Source organism: Eutrigla gurnardus (genome assembly GCF_963514095.1).
Source record: "Eutrigla gurnardus genome assembly, chromosome: 20".
In the NCBI taxonomy this organism is placed as follows: domain Eukaryota; kingdom Metazoa; phylum Chordata; class Actinopteri; order Perciformes; family Triglidae; genus Eutrigla; species Eutrigla gurnardus.
Genome location: NC_139931.1, coordinates 620192 through 636832, shown reverse-complemented (window position 1 = coordinate 636832; position 16641 = coordinate 620192). Strand labels below are relative to the sequence as shown.

General features: G+C 45.2%; 4 protein-coding genes across 8 annotated transcripts; 1 reads left to right on the top strand and 3 right to left on the bottom strand.

Moving 5' to 3' along the window:
- Window positions 1-460: 460 nt before the first annotated feature.
- Window positions 461-3299, bottom strand: eif3g (eukaryotic translation initiation factor 3, subunit G; the record flags this gene model as incomplete). 5 transcript variants are annotated; one of them, XM_084036300.1, is made up of 10 exons in its annotated part: window positions 3212-3299; window positions 3074-3120; window positions 2358-2446; window positions 1910-1969; window positions 1718-1822; window positions 1431-1626; window positions 1220-1336; window positions 975-1111; window positions 655-761; window positions 461-570 (listed from the first exon to the last, which is right to left on the bottom strand). In XM_084036300.1, exons 1-10 carry the CDS (start codon window positions 3232-3234, stop codon window positions 555-557), a joined length of 897 nt encoding a protein of 298 aa, XP_083892426.1. In that variant the 5' UTR covers window positions 3235-3299. The 5 variants fall into 5 exon arrangements, with proteins under 5 accessions (XP_083892426.1, XP_083892428.1, XP_083892427.1 ...); XM_084036302.1 differs by having other exon boundaries at window positions 1226-1336; XM_084036301.1 differs by having other exon boundaries at window positions 1220-1333.
- Window positions 3300-4076: 777 nt separating this feature from the next.
- p2ry11 (purinergic receptor P2Y11) lies at window positions 4077-5653 on the bottom strand. The gene is made up of 2 exons (XM_084036299.1): window positions 5566-5653; window positions 4077-5206 (listed from the first exon to the last, which is right to left on the bottom strand). Exon 2 carries the CDS (start codon window positions 5154-5156, stop codon window positions 4209-4211), a length of 948 nt encoding a protein of 315 aa, XP_083892425.1. The 5' UTR covers window positions 5157-5206; window positions 5566-5653; the 3' UTR covers window positions 4077-4208.
- Window positions 5654-6903: 1250 nt separating this feature from the next.
- On the bottom strand, window positions 6904-10431 carry ppan (peter pan homolog). The gene is made up of 12 exons (XM_084036289.1): window positions 10247-10431; window positions 9914-10084; window positions 9698-9799; window positions 9566-9616; window positions 9217-9387; window positions 8933-9009; window positions 8639-8746; window positions 8430-8553; window positions 8268-8346; window positions 7945-8074; window positions 7709-7866; window positions 6904-7621 (listed from the first exon to the last, which is right to left on the bottom strand). Exons 1-12 carry the CDS (start codon window positions 10259-10261, stop codon window positions 7122-7124), a joined length of 1686 nt encoding a protein of 561 aa, XP_083892415.1. The 5' UTR covers window positions 10262-10431; the 3' UTR covers window positions 6904-7121.
- Window positions 10432-11070: 639 nt separating this feature from the next.
- ccdc47 (coiled-coil domain containing 47) lies at window positions 11071-16443 on the top strand. The gene is made up of 13 exons (XM_084036290.1): window positions 11071-11190; window positions 11979-12282; window positions 12354-12455; window positions 13230-13404; window positions 13493-13614; window positions 13696-13761; window positions 14107-14208; window positions 14304-14414; window positions 14530-14615; window positions 14696-14754; window positions 14855-14964; window positions 15051-15218; window positions 15845-16443. Exons 2-13 carry the CDS (start codon window positions 11989-11991, stop codon window positions 15923-15925), a joined length of 1476 nt encoding a protein of 491 aa, XP_083892416.1. The 5' UTR covers window positions 11071-11190; window positions 11979-11988; the 3' UTR covers window positions 15926-16443.
- Window positions 16444-16641: the final 198 nt, after the last annotated feature.

Below are 16641 nucleotides of genomic sequence, written 5' to 3'. Positions count from 1 at the left end.
AGTACTCTGGTTCCTGGTTGAGCCGTTTACAAAAGGTTTCCCTTAATGCATTTAAAAAAGGGGCACCTAGTTGACACAGTGGAATTCTTTTGACAAATGTAGGTATTTTAAGTAGCTTTGGACAAAAGTGTCTGCTAAATGCCCTAAATATAAATGTTGAAAGATTGGACAAGAACACAGAACAATGTGGATGATGTGAAATATTAATCTACTGGAATTATGTTTGTTGGTTCTTCTGTTGAAGTCATGCAGTTCTTTGTCTACCGACACGAGTTTGCACATTTAAATTTAACATTTTAATAAGTGGGAAGTGATGGAGCTGCTTTGATTATCTAGTGTTTGAATATAATTGCTGACCTCAAAACTTGAAATCACTAAAACATCTGTCGAAGTGATTCAAAAAGTTCAGTCTGAATAAAACTCCCACCCTGAAATTGAGACGCTACACCAACCAAACGGAGACTGAAACAACGTGATTCTCTTTATTTAGGCAACAGCCATGTTTTAGCACAACAACATCTGGCTTCATCCTTGAATGTATTCTGATGAATTCCTCAGTTGTTTGACGGTCTGCAGAGAGAACAAACAATAAAGTTGGCAGCAAGAATAACACAAGATACTTCAACAATTACCTGACAAAGCAGAGTCACTTACTTGGCCCATTCAACATTGAGAATGAGATGATCATATCCGAATCCTGACACTCCTGCGATGGCTCTGGCTGCATCCTCCCGGCGGTGGAAGCTGATGAAGGCAAAGCCCTGCAGGGAACAAGCAGCAGTGGTGTGATGAGACTTAGTGGAGCGTGCTGAGCTCATAAAACAAAACTACAGTCAACATACTGTCTACACCTGGTTGGCAAGATGTGTCCAGTGGATGAAGGAACACCTGCTTCAATAATTCCTCTCTACTTGGCTTCAGTGCCTGAAGCATTAAACCTGCAGATCTTTGTATTTCCGAAGACGAGCACTGACCTTTGACTGTCCAGTATTCTTGTCCTTGGCCAGATAAATCCTGGAGATGGAGCCAAATGGCCTGAAGAGCTCCTGCAAGTCCGTCTCGCGGGTGTCCTCGGACAGGTTGGTCACACGGATGGTGGCGTTGTCGTCCGCTGTCGGGAGAACACAGTTTAAGACGGAGTACTGCTCTTGCTACTGTATGAATGACTGTATACTGGATTGAATGGGTGCAAAAAGAAGTAGGGGGTGATTTTACTTACACCCACCCCTCCGGTTGGGCTGCATGGACTCGCCCCTCCGCGTGCTTCCATCCCTCAGGCTCGGCGGCACGTACTTCCCAGTCTTGCTCTGGGCAGGCTGTGCTGGCTCGGGCTCTGCTGGTGAGAGAAGAGGAGTCCCAACGTTAGGCGCCACCAACCACCACGTCTAACTGATCGACATCCGATTGTGGGAGCGGTATGCTCGTTGTACCTGAGCCAGCAGGCTTGTCCTTGTCCCCAGTGGAAAGCCCAAGCTGTTCAGCCAGCTCCTTCTGCATGGGGCCCAGCGTGTCCTTGTACGGACAGCGGGTGGTCCAATGGTCGCCTTTGCAAATACGACAAGACACGATCTTCTGTCCTTTCAGTTTGTTCATGGGATCCTCATCCTGGTCTTGGGCGTTCAAGTCCTGCAAGAGGTAAAAGTACATGTATTATACAGCTGGCTACCTGCACTGCCATCAGTGAGCAGCAAGGTTAAAGGTCACGATGGATCCTCACCTCTTTGCTGGAGATGAAAGTCATATACACATCGTCACTGACTGTTGTGGTGGCAACATTAGGACCCGCTGCGTCAAACTCAGAGTTGCCAAATTTCTTCCAGTTCTGAAATAAGAGAAAACAAGCAATGACAAGATTTGACCCAAAATCGTGTTCATTTCAAAGTGAATGCAACTAAATTAAGAAGCAAACCTTTCTCCTGGCAACGGCTTTGGAGGCTTTTCTGGTCTCGATCTTGAAGGTCCGCACGATCTGGATAAATAAACGCAGCAAATGCACAATATATTTTTGTTTCACAGAATCAAAATGAACATTAATAACACTTATACTACTGTGTTACTACATGACATGTATATATGCAGTTATAGATGACCGTTAACTGCAAGAGTGACGAGAACCATTGATATACAAACCAATTAATTAATAAAGCTATTGTTTTTTGGCAGTTTCACAAGGCAAATTAAAATGCAATGGGGTTTGTTCAGATATAAATATATATTTAATGTACTTCTTTAAAAGACAAATAAATGCCACTGTACCACAACGTACACAACGATATTTCTAACGCCAAGCCATGTACAAACTAGCACTGTGAACAATCTGATGCAACATATAGTAGTTTAATAAAAACGCAACTGACCTTGAATTTCTTTCCATCATCATCGATTTTATATTCCGTGATGGTTTTGATATTTCCTTTGATAGTTTCCTTGGGGGGTGGGAGTGTGCCTGACAAAAGCAATATTCAGAGAAGTTAGTCTTAGAGGGGAAAAAACAACAGGGGAGCTGTTTCAGATACAAAAACAAAAAGCCAATAAATAGAATACAATGACAAAATACATTCCTGAGGTCTCAGATAAGGTAGTATAATCATAATAATTAAAAAAACTGAATAAATAAATACTAATAGCTAATACAATATCATTATGTCAACACATGAATATGTAATCATTCTAAATGTCATTAATTGCCAGAGGGTACATCTAAAAATCGTGTATTCTTTGTATTTTTAACCAGGGCTAGGGATTTATATATAGTGAGTTAAAATCGCTTGCTATCTTTTAGCTATCGTGCCGTTACCAGTGAATGACGCTGCCTACGTCACTGCACTCGGCTAGCTACACGTTCCATCAACAAATCGTCTCTTCATGGCAGTTCATCAGACGTATCGACGTAGCCCTTTTAAATATGAGATATCCAACACATCCCAGGTGAGTGTATTTTAATCTCGAGAATTACGCCCGACAACCACGTGTTAGTGGCAGCAGCCTAGCCGGCCTCCTCTTCCTCCTCCTCCGGACACCAGGCGGCAAGATGCTAGCGTTAGCTACCTGCGCTAGCGCCGTTAATCTTTACCTTCATCGACTTCCTCCTCGACCTGGTCCGCCCAGCTGGGCTTGGATCTGGGGAGAGACACGCAGCGTTAGACCGGGACGCCCCACATATATTAAATGTGATATAGATAGTATATTTAATGTGTACAACAACACTCACTCGTCGTATTCAATCGACGGCATCCTCTCGGCTAGCTAGCTTAGCTTCAAAAAGGGCGGAGCAGCGCGGGCACTCACTTCCGGGAACTTTAACTCCGCAATAAAAGCACCGCGTTTGTTCAACTTCACAATAAGAGTCGTGTAGTACGGAAGCCCTAAACTACGGAAGCCCTAAACGGCCATGCATACATATATTTTATTTCCTCCGTTTTCTCGTGATAACGAGATAATTTTTCCCTCCGTTTTCCCGTGATAACGAGATAATTTTTCACCCGTTTTCCAGTGATAACGAGATCATTTTGAAGTTGCGTCTGCAAATTGCAAGACAATAAATAACTCCACTGTAATACAGTAGGCGTACAGAGACTCCAAAATCACTACACACATCAAGGGTCTCTTTATGGTCAGTTCGAATCTGTGAATATCTTTCCAACTTTACCGAATTTGAAATCTCGCCTAACACGTTTCATTTGTTATCTCGTTATCACGGGGAAACGGAGGGAAATTATCTCGTTATCACGAGAAAACGGATGAAAATTATCTCGTTATCACGAGAAAACGGACGAAATAAAATGTATGTATGCATGGCCGTTTAGGGCTTCCGTAGTAAAGCGCTTTGGACAAAAGCACTATATAAACGAGGACCATTTTGTCTTTTAATGATGGAAGAAGAAAAAATCTGAAAATGTGTTTAAAGCTAAACTTTACAAAGAGATAAAGCTAAAATATTTCTGTAACCCTTCATTGAGCCTGATTCCGTCGGTGATGTACTCTTTATAACACCGATTGCACGTCATTTACACAGGTGTGAAACTTGGTCAGTAGACACACACTTTCAGACAGGAAGTGATGATGAGTGAGGCACGTTCAACAAAGAAATCTTTATTACAAATGTTTCTAAGTTAGTTGAACAATAACTTTCAGAAATATCAAAAAACAAGTTTAAAAAAAATAAAGCTCTCCTGTGTAGAATTAAAATGCGTGGAATAATGATGGATTCACAGAGAAGATGTCATCTTCCTGGTTGTCCTCCCGTTGTCGTCCTCCGGGTTCTTCCCACAGCAAGCGACTCTGATGCTGTCAAACAGAGCCATGTAAAGGACCGGATGGATGCACATGTTCAGAGTGGCCAGGCCCTTGGACACTTGGTACGCGTCGTAGACCCAACACACGTCGGTGACATTTAGGATTCTCTGATGCAACTGATAGATTTGGAAGAAGTGGTACGGCACAAAGGAGACGGCGTACAGCGCCAGCACCGACGCCACCAACAGGGCCACTTTGCGTTTCTCCAGCGTGGTGATGCTGACGTTTTTCCACACTGTGGAAATCACAACACAGTAGGAAGAGAAAGTGACCAAGAAGGGGACGAGACAGCCGAACACAGCCAGGAACATTTTGTAACTGAAGTGAGGGCCCTCGTCGCCGCCTCTCCGGTGACAGAAGGACACACACAGAGTGGTGTTGCTGTGGTCATTGGGACAAACCGAGGCAAACTTCAACACAGGGCAGGAAATGACTCCTACCACCACCCAGATGAGCACGCTGGCGGCCTTGGCGTGGACCGGCTCCACGTTGGACCGGTAGAAGAAGGGGCACGCGAGGGCCACGCATCGGTTCACGCTGATCGCCATGATGAGGAAGATGCTCACATAGAGGTTGCAGGTGAACAGAAACCTCTCGATTTTGCACACGGCATCGCCGAAGAGCCAGTCTTTGTCCCGCGAGTAGTAGACGATCAGCAGAGGCAGGGTGAGGATGTAGAGCAGGTCGCTGATGGCCAGGTTACATGCCAGGACCACCCCCGTGTGCCAGCTGCTCCTCTCTCGGGCCGCCAGCAGCCACAGAGCGAACAGGTTTCCTGCCAGCGCCACCACGAACTCCACGCTGTACATGGAGGGCAGCAGGGCCACCTGGAACCGCTCACACGTGAACCTCTTCTCCATCCTGCTTCCTTGTCTCCAAGCTGCTTCACACAGTTTCCACCGTCCGGTATCTGTGAATGGAATCAGTGATATTACACCGTTCATGTTAGTTATTTTCTATTTCTGTAGTTCAGTAGGGAAAGTTAGAAGGGATTAAGAGACAACACAGAGGCTTCAGCCCTCCTGCAAACAACAGAAGCCACAGATTCGTCTTTGTGCTCATATTCTGTCTCTATTAGCATCTTTGTGATGGATTTATTTCTCTTGGTGTGTGAAGTGAAGACAAACATTCACAGACAACAATATTCTGTTTCAAATAACCAACACAGTAGGCCGATACAATATGAGGCTAAATGTTAGAAAATGGTCTTTTTTTAAAAACAGAGACTGAATTTGACTCCTAGAAAAGCCTGAATGTGAATTAACTCACCGAAAAACAGATTTCTGCTTCACCGCGCTGTGACTTTTAAGCCAAGAGTTCAGTTCCTGCTTTGAAATGAGTGAAGCTCTTCAGCGAGATGTGGAGGGTGTTTTTAAGGCCAAAGTCATTTCCTCTTACCCTCCGTGCACTTACGCAACTTAAAGAAGCAAAACTGTGATGACGCTGCGATAGAAAGGCACATTGATCTGATCAGCCTCCAGATAACTGATTATATGAAGGAAGCATCATCGCATGTCATCAGAACATCTTTATCGATGAACGTACTCTTCATAGTCGATGCACGACGTTGATTATCAGTGGTGGAAAGAACATTTACTCAACTACTTATATATCATATTACTTATACTTCTACAGCATATTCCAGTATTACTACTACTCTTTACTTCACTACATTTGGCAGAATTAGATACTTGTAACTTTCAGATTCATATTAATAAGAGACTCAATACAAAATGATGTATTATGTTGAATGAAGATGACTTTATATAATTAAATTACAATGACCCAATAATATTATATAATATATATTAATCTGAGACAATGCTGCATTCTGAGTACTTTTTGAACTTTAATTTTGATGTAAATACATTTGTCTTCCACTAATATATAATTTATTTATAATCATTTCTCAAAATAAAAAGCCTGCATTGGCTTTGTCATGTATTGTTTTAACACTTGATTGTATGAAATGATCTTCATATGTTTGTCCCTCAGCTCTTAAACCTTTAATGCGTTGGTGTTTCCGTCTCTGCGTTCACGTCTCTGCAGAAACACATTTAAACATTCCATTCAGCAGTTCAGAACTACAGGAGTGTGAAAGCAGCTTCAGCTACAGTAGAAGTTACATCTGGGTCTTCTGGTTTTTGGTTTGTGATCTTTAGAGAACCATTTACTCTGCATTATATTTTAGTAACATCAGCAGAGAAAATACATCACATTACAAGTTAACATCTAAGAAAAGGAAGATTATTCTGTTGATTTGTTCTTTAAACTTAAATCACAGATCTGAGATCGTGGTCGTCATTACCTCCAGTCGATCCTCTGATGAACAGCTCAGGAGAATCAGCACGTTCAAATAAGTCCTCCCGGTAAGAAAACGCCCTCTCTACCAAACCAACTGGCCCGGAAGTGAATGTAAATGAGACCTATAGCTGTCAGGCAAATTCCTCAAATTCCAAGGAAGAGCCTCAGTGTGTTTCTGTGAGCAACTCCAGAGTTATAGAACCAAACCCATCAGGCTCTTGTGGTTCCATCATAGAGGTCTTACACAGATACGATCCCCTGAATCCCAAAACACAGACTAGAATAAAATCATCCAAGTCGTAATTTCATTTTTTAAACAATTTATTTAAGTACAATTTACTATACAGTGTAGAAAATATGGCACTTTTGTTCTCTTCTGTGCTTCTGCTGATTTTCAGCAATTAACCTCCAGTTCTCCTGAAAAGAACATCAGTCACTGGCAGCTGGCTGCCTGCTGCCATCTAGTGGTGGAGCGTGAGAACACATTCAAAGTCCGAGTGCCAAAAGAAGTCAGAGGTTCATCAGCCTTTCCCCTTCCTCTGTTTAAAGCCTCCTGCACCTTTCTTCTTGAAGGCCGGCTTTCCTTTGGCACCTTTAGATTTGAAGGATTTGTCCTTATTTTTATTTCCACCGAATGTTTTGTTCCCTTCAAATTTCTTCTTCCCACCAAATTTCTTCTCCCCGTCTCCGTATTTCTTGTCTCCGTATTTCTTTCCTCCGAAAGCTTTTCCCCCAGGGCTCATTTTCCTCCCGAACGCTTTCTCCCCGTCTCCGTATTTCTTTCCTCCGAACGCCTTTCCCCCGGGCTTCATTTTCCTCCCGAAGGGTTTCTCCCCGTCCCCGGACTTCTTCCATCCTTTCCCCGCGTTGTCTCTGTGATGTCCCTTTGGACCGTTTCTCTTGGGTGATTTATTATCATCTCTGTCTTTTCTAAACGGTTTACCCGAAGACATGTTCCTCTTCTTGGCGTCTCCGTGAGTCCTCTCTGAGCCGTGCCTCCTCTTGGCGGCGGGGAACATGTCTGCACAGAAAACAAACTTCTCAGTCAATAAATACGTTCAAAACGAGAGCTGATGTTTGATGGAATACTAGGTAAATATATATCCACCTTCGTCTGGCTCCTCCCCTACAGCCTGCCTGTAGTACTCCACCTCATCATCGGATTCAACAGCAGCGGGCCGATCGTCCTGCCTGCCGGGATCCTCCACCTCGCTGTCCGATTCAGCCTCAGCCAGTTTCCTCTTGATGCCTGCCAGGCTCTTTTTCCTGTCGGGAGGGAAACAATGACTTTACTCTGCAACCAGAAGGAGACGACAGAAAGCTACAGTTATCCAGAGTCCTTACTTGTTGGCTTCGTGTTTCTCCTTCTTCTCAGCAACATTCTCCTCCTGTTTTTTCCGCCGACCGGCCTTTTCTTTCAGCTGGGCCTCCTTCCTGTTCAGGATCTCCTGGATCTCCTCCTCCGTCTTGGAGACTTGCAAACGTAGCACATAACAAGTTCCCATTAAAAGAGCCTGTAAGCAGGTCTAAGTTACACTCTGGCGTGTTGGGATGCATCAGTAAGCGTTTACTTTTGGAGAGAAATCACAGCGTTCATAACACGTCTTGTCATCACGTACACCAGGAGGCAGCGAGCAGAAGGATTAAAGGAAGAGGAGTGCACTCACTCGTGGTGTGATAGAGGACGTTGCCTTCTCCCATCCCATCCTGGATCTTCATCAGCTGCAGAGTCATGCGAGGGCCGATCTGAGGACAGCAGAGCAAACATGTAGGCGCCGTCCAACCATCATCATCATGTTGTTATTTAACCACGAGAGCAGCAAACTCACCTCGGTGAGCCGGACGGCGCTCTGCTGGGACGCCATGTTGCCTCGGCCCGAGTACACCTGCGGCAGCTCGGTGATGTTGTGCTCCCCGTCCTGCTCCGCCTCGCTCTCCGAAAGGTTCGCCCCCCTGAGAAGAAGAAGTTCAGACCACATCAACTCTGCAGCTCGTCCTGAAACCTCTCAAAGAAATCCCACCTGGACGAGAACCTTACTTCATCATCAGCTCGCTGATGTCCTCAAACTTGCTCATGTTGGGGAAGCGCTCCTGCATCAGCTTCTTGACCCCGCGGCTCATTCCCACGGGGACGACCTTCAGGCTGCTGCAGGGGGGCGGGGACAAGGTCGCGTGTCAGTGTGACCTTTACTCAACAACCAGGAGGATTCTGGGTAATGTGCGGAGGCCCATCAGTGCGTTTACTTTGAAAATCACTGAACAGTCAAGTCACAATGTGTCATCATCTGAGCCGACATGTTTATTCTCCTATTTCTCCTGTAATGTGACTCACTAATGACGGAACTCGATCTCCTGGGTCTCTGGGTTGTAGTTCAGCAGCACACATCTCTTGATGTTGTTGAGGCTTATCTGAAAAACAACAACAGTTAGATTCTTTGCACAAATCCAGCGTTAAACGTCAACGTCGAACGAGTCCAAGTCTCAGAGATCAGAAAGCGTTTACTTTTAATGCATCTTCACAGGATAGCTCAGAAGACTATACTCTCATCATGCTAACGAGACTTTAAACCTGGAGTCAACCAAAGCAACGATGTGATTTCTGCTGGAAGGACAAACCTTGTGCACGTTGATGGAAGGAAACATGTTCTGAAACATGGTGGCCATGAGTTTGACGTGCATGCCGTCAGATCCAAAGTTGTTGAGGATGAGCAGCGGATGGTGTGTGAACTGGAGCTCGTGCATTCTGTGCTTCTTCAGGGATGAAACCACATCTTTGACCAGACAGTACTGGAAAAAAACAAGACAAAGAGTGCTTATAAGAGCGGGAGAACAATCAGGAAGAAGAAGAAGTTTGCAGTTTGGGCACATCAGTGCGTTTACTTTGAAAACATCACCAACAGTCACGTATTAAAGCGTCATCCTCTGAGCCCCGGCGTGTGCTTTAACCACGAGGTCGTAGACTTACCTTCAGGACTCTGAAGTGAAGCGTGGGACCTTTGGGGAGTCGAGCGAGTCTCTGAAAGCACAACAAATGGATTTAACCTTTGACCTTGGGGAGTCTTCCAGTAAACCGGTTTAATGCGGGCTGCGGTCTCACCATGTTGATGCAGCTGGGAGTCTTGCTGAAGATCATGAAGTGAGTCACTCCCAGTGGTCCTGCGATGGCGACGAAGTCCTTCAGCACGTTCTTCTTCCTCACCTGGAACAAACAAACAGTACAGGTCAGACAAACCCAACATCTACACAATCAACCAAAGGAGAGGGCTGAGCACGTGGCAGGCCCACGTGACCCAGCTTGTAGTTTGCCACAGACCTTCAGGGACTCGGCGGTGTACGGCTCCATCACTCTGCGCATGTCCTCGATGAGCTGAGCCACGTTCTTCCCGATCTGACCCCGGTGGAAGACGAAGGAGTGCGGCACCGCCGCGTACGTCTCCTCGGCCACATGGTTGGCCGTGGCTCGGGATTTCTTCTGGTTCTTGGTCTGAAAACACAACGTGCGTTTATATATTACATGACATTAAGAGAACATTTCACCGATTCCTCTTTTAAGAGTTCGCTTTACGTCACGATAAAAAGCGTTCTCCAACTCTCCAAACGTGAGGCTAACCAGCTAGCTATCCAGCTAGCACGGGCCGTTATCTACCTTGGCTTTTCCCATAATTCAGCTGAGAAGAGCCGCTCCGTTCAGTCACGTCAACGAGGTGTTGCTACGCGATCTGTATGCTAGCGAGAAGAAACGCGATCATCGTGGACACAAAAAACGGCATCTAGCAGCAGTTTAGACGGACGACGCAAACCAACACGACTCCTTCCACATGGCTGTTTCGCTGTGTGTGTCACGCGCTAATGTATCCGTGGGGCTCACGTCTCAAAGTTGTTCCGAGCAGAAACGTTCCCCGACTGTCGGAGCTGGTACAAGAGATTAGCCTTTACAATCTACACTGCTATAATCATTCAACATTCAAATGTAATTAGCACTAACACAACTTAATTAGTTAGCGCAATAATTTAGCAGATATTACAGTATATATCTGTATATATAAAAATAACGGGCAGAGTGACGGTGATCACCATCATGATGATGTGCGCATGTTTAAACGGTTTAAACGTTAAAATATATGTATATATATATACACTTTATTAAAGTATATAAAAGACGTGGGTGGATGTTTTACAACAAAAAAATACAACAAATGACCCGAGGCTACTTTACTATACGCACTAATATAAACGTTGCTGTAGTTGCGTCCCGCGACCACTGGGGTGCGCTGGAGTAACAGCATTAACGATCCACGCCCTTTAAGTTGAACGCCACCAACGGTCAAAGGCAGTCACAACAACAGCGTACCAAGACTTCCGGGAGAAATATTTCAAAATAAAATGTTCGTATAAATCAGAAGAGCGCGCATGCGTAGTCATCACGTGATTCCCACTGTGTCAAAGGGGGTCATATGCACCCTGCCGATACTTTTGCTTTGAAAGGTTGAGTAGTACTCGTTGCTTCAGGCGTAACTGTTAACATCACTACAAGGACAGCTCGGGGTGACGTCAGCCAGCGTTACGTTTATTGTCACTGTAATTCTCCGGGTAAGATTCTTATTCGGCTTTATCCACTTTTTTTAATTTAAATGAGACCCGTTTTACGAGTTGCGTTAAAGAGAAAAGAGCTTCTGGTTTCCGTTCGGGATCAGGGTGGTTGCCATGCTAGTTAGCCACCGTTAGCATGCTACATTTGCTAACGGCTAATGAGAAAGTGGGTGAGTGCTTGGGGGGGATGGGTCTGGGGATGATTGTGGTTTACGGCTTTAATCTTAAATGTCATTATATTGGAAGATTAGAGTAGTTTTGACTGGAATATCCATAATAAAGTCACACTTATTCCGTTAAATTAGCCTGTTAGCAAACGTGGATGTTGGCTAGCGACAGCTCTGGGTTGAACACCGGATTCAAACCCCCATCGAGCTCCTTAAGTTTGACCGAGCTTAGCCTCCACAGTGTCCCAGTCGTCCCGCGGTGTTTCTATGTATCGCGACATATTTATAACGTTCTATTCGCACTGACACGGTGACAGGTCAGCGTGCACGTCCTTCTCTTCCTCGGTGGTTGTTTTCTCCGTCGGGTTCGTCACAGGAATGCCCACCGTGTGTGAGCAGGGACCGGCTTGGGTCGACCAGTTTAACCTGAGCTCTTCCCCATGGTTAATCCATTCATAGATCATTCTTCACTTTAACACCGAACCACTCTGATTGGTCTGTTCTCTGTTGTTTGGGAGAGAAAGACTTCCTTCCTGATTGTTTGGGCGTTCATGTGAAACTTGTGCATGTGACCTTCTGTGTCTCCTTGTTGCATGAACCCTCCTCCACTGTGCTGTGCAGGTTCCCCACCATGCGACGGGCGTATCTCTTCCTGCTACCGGCGCTGCTGCTCCTCCTGGCCCTTCCTGTCTCCAGGGGACGCTACAACGACGACTTTGACGATGGCGAGGACATCGCAGACTTTGATGACAACGACTTCGCTGAGTTCGAAGACATGAACGACGATCAAGCAGCCGAGGCGGAAACTGCACCCCCGCCACGCGCCTCCCCGTCCTCGCAGCCCGAGGAGGAGGAGGAGGATGAAGATGAAGCCACCGTGGAGCTGGAGGATGGCCTGGATGGTTTCGATGACTCCGAGACACAGGTGCATTAACCTTCTATCATCCATTTATTAATTTCCACTGTAGCAAAAGCTAACTGAACTTTGTTTCCCAGGATACAGACATGTACAGCAAATATGACCAGGAGGAGTTTGAGGGGATTGGAGACATGGAGAAGACTGGCCACTCCATGAAGGACCCCCTCATAATCCACACGGTAAGCCGGGCTTATTGCTCAAATCTTCTCAGAAGCGAGTTTCACACTCCTCTGTCTCCTGCTCATTGTGATCTGCTGACGCTCTGAATGTGCACACAGTCTCTGCTGTCTGTGAAATAATGTGTGATGTCATGAAAGATCAGGCATGAATTACATAAACTTAATGAATGGAAACCTGCTCAACAATGGCAACACTGAAATGTTGTATTGTATGTAATATTATTGCAGATATGTCGTACAGAAATGCCCAACTAGTTTAATTTAGAAACCATTTTTATTTTTGTTCTCATTACTTTACACTTTGGCAACATATTCTTTGACCACTGACAAGTTAATTTTTACAATTTTATCAATATTCAAGATTAAAAAACAACAGATATTAGCCTGGAAAAAGTTCAACTGTAACACCGATGACCTGTTGTTTTGGACAGCACTCACCCTGGGGTGTCAGTCAGAACACAGCAGACAGAAGACAGTTTAGTACAGCACAGCAGACCAGTAGATTATGGCAGAAGGATGTGCTTTCAAACGCATCGTGAATAAAATATACGGTGCTCACCATTTCACACAATCTAATATCCACAGAAACCGATGGTGTATCTGTAACCAGGAACCTTATCTGTAACGGTATCAATCAAAGCATAGATACAGCTAGACACATTTACACAAGATAACTGGGTGTGTTTACCCCTTGAGATTATAAGCAACATGCCAGGTTAGTAAATGAAAAGTCCCTTCTGAATGAAGAGTTGTGCCTTGTTGTTTCCTCTGCAGGTTCCTGCACATCTGCAGAACAGCTGGGAGAGTTACTACATGGAGATCCTGATGGTCACCGGCCTGCTGGCCTACATCATGAACTACATCATCGGCAAGAACAAGAACAGCCGCCTCGCTCAGTCCTGGTTCAACTCACACAGGGAGCTTCTGGAGAGCAACTTTGCACTCGTGGGTGAGTTCCTCCACCTCCGAGTCTCCGCTGTACTGTACAACCACCGTGTAGCATGGATGACATGATGACGGTTGGTGTGACCGTGCAGGTGACGACGGCACCAGTAAAGACGCGGTGAGCACCGGGAAGCTGAATCAGGAAAACGAGCACATCTACAACCTGTGGTGCTCCGGACGCGTGTGCTGTGAAGGCATGCTGATCCAACTCAAGGTATGAATGAGCAATGTGTTGTGTGTGGAAGAGTGTTGAATATACAGCCGTGTAACGTCCCCTCCATGTGGTCTGTTCCAGTTTCTGAAGAGGCAGGACCTGCTCAACGTTCTGGCCAGGATGATGAGGCCAGTCGGGGATCAAGTGGTACGGATCAGTCAAATAGCAATTCTATCACGTTTTGAAAATCTATCTGCAGCGCTCTCTGCTTCTAGAAGTAATGTCACAGTCACTGGAGCTCATGCCAGAACATGCTGGGTGATGGCAGACTGAAGGAACATGACTATACGACAGGTCGGCCGTTTATAAGTTTGTACCAAAGAGAGAATTAAAAACACAAGACGACGGGTGACTGTGGAAATGAAAGCACTAAAGTACAGGCCACTTTGTCTCACTAGCAGCGCCTCTCTCTCTCTCTCTCTCTCTCTCTGTCTCTCTCTCTCTGTCTCTCTCTCTGTCTCTCTCTCTCTGTCTCTCTCTCTCTGTCTGAAGCAAATAAAAGTGACGCTGAATGAAGAGGACATGGACACGTTTGTGTTTGCTGTTGGCACCAAGAAGGCGATGGCCAAGCTTCAGAAGGAGATGCAGGACTTGGTAAATATCCTCCTCAACCTAAGCTCTGTTGATTTATTTATTTGTTGTTCAAAACATGACGGTGTTACTCATCAATACCTGCCTTTGATTCTCAGAGTGAGTTCTGCGGTGACAAGCCCAAGTCTGGGGCCAAGTTCGGGCTCCCCGAGTCGCTGGCTATTCTCAGTGAGATGGGCGAGGTCACGGATGGCGTGATGGACAACAAGGTGATGTCTCTTCATGTTCATCTCACAGTGTTTAGTTTCAGAATACAACTCTTCATTTGTCGGATGACGACTTCCAGCTCTCTCATGTGTCTGTTTTTGCTCTCTGGATGTCTAGATGGTGCATTATATCACCAATAATGCAGACAAGATCGAGTCCATCCATTTCTCGGACCAATTTTCTGGTCCAAAAGTTATGCAAGAGTAAGTATTTATGATGTTATTTATGATGTTATTTCATATTTTAATATTTTCTACTAAAAGGTTGCGGTGTGTTTTTTCAGGGAGGGTCAGCCCTTAAAGCTGCCCGAGACGAAGAAGACGTTGTTGTTTACATTTAATGGTAAGCAACACTATTCTTACTATTTAATGGTGGTGGTTTCATGGATACTGAGTGTGTATTGTGTGTGTGTGTGTGTGTGTGTGTGTGTGTGTGTGTGTAGTGCCTGGCATGGGCAACACTTCTCCCAAAGACATGGACGCTCTGCTCCCCCTCATGAACATGGTGATCTACAGCATTGATAAAGTCAAGAAGCTGCGTCTCAACAGAGAGGTGAGCAGGATTCTGCTGCCTCAGTGCGTTCACATGACTTCGTCCCCATATTTTGTGCTTTTCAAACTGTTTCTTTACGTTTTTAGGGCAAACTGAAAGCCGACAGGAACCGGGCCCGCGTGGAGGAGAACTTCCTGAAGCAGACTCACGCTCAGCGCCAGGAGGCGGCTCAGACGCGCCGCGAGGAGAAGAAGAGGGCCGAGAAGGAGAGGATCATGAACGAGGAGGACCCCGAGAGACAACGCCGTCTGGAGGTCGCACATCTCTACAAATACAGGATTTAGTTTATTGGCTTTCTTGCTGAGAGGAGGAGGAGGAGGAGGAGGATTCTTCCTCACGGTTTCTAAACGCAGAACTTGAAAAGGTTCCACATGTTTGCTGGAGGGGATGTACTTGCTTTATTCTTGGATGTTTTATTAAATACACTGACTGGGTGCAGTGTAAATAATTCACATCTTTATGATAATTCTGTTTATGAATCTTAGCATACAAACTTGAACCTGGAGGGGAAACATTCGACTGGCTCCAAAAGTAACAAAGTCCACCTACCAGAACCTCGAAATCAACAAGTTATATGTAGTTTGTTTTAGATAAAAACAATATTATATCTTTGTTTTCACACTTTGTTTTTTAACAAACAATATTTAATTGTTAATTGAGTTTTAAAGGATCTTGTTGGTGGATTTTTGATGGAACCAGGTAACCGTTTCCACCTGCTTCTAGTGCTGATGCTAAGCTAAGCTAGTTGCTGTCTGTAGCTACAAACTCACCGTACAGACTTCCTCCAACTTCCTCAGCATGAAAGCAAATTTCCCTGAAATGTCTTTTAACTATTAAAGTGAGTGTGGAGTTCTCACTTTGATCTGATCTTTGTTTCCAGGAAGCAGCCCAGCGACGTGAGCAGAAGAAGATTGAGAAGAAGCAGATGAAGATGAAGCAGATCAAAGTGAAAGCCATGTGAAGGATCCCCGCGGGGATCCGGTCTGCAGCTGTGGCTCACAGTGGCTCTCAAACAGACGTCCTGTCCTCTGGGTGTGTCCAGCTCTGCTGTCTCTGTCCCCACCTGCTCCACTCCGAACCAGGGGGAGGGGCCCAACCAAAATGACCAATGAGTGAACTGTCCATGTCAACACCTCGTGACAGGGACTTTGTTTCCACCGTCATATCACCATCAGTTTCTTTTTTCTGTCCAACGTTTTTGTTCAAATTAAACAGAGCTCTGTTTGAACGCTGTGTAGCTCAGTGAGCTTTTTAAACTACATCCGCTGGGAAGGAACACACTATTCTGTGGCGTCGAGCCACGTTTTCTTTTTTAAAAGCACCGCTGTCTTTTCATTGGAAATGTATTCACATTAATATAATCTTAAATGATACGTTCAAATTTTAATTTTTAATTTATATCTGCTGTGAGGTTGGTTTCTTGCAGGCTGTTTTGATTATCTGAGGAAACGTAATAAAATGCACTGGAGTCTGTTGGAACACTGTTTCTGGTTTCTGTATCTGGGTTTGATTCACAAGGCATTTCATGCAGACTGACACGGATGACACGGACCTCATGGTCCAGTCGGGTCTATATCCGGGACCATGATGGGTGTGGCTTCATGCTAAATTTAACTCTGAGATAGTGTCAGCATTTCTCTGAACTAGGTTTGGTTACATCGGTGTGTTGACGAGCTA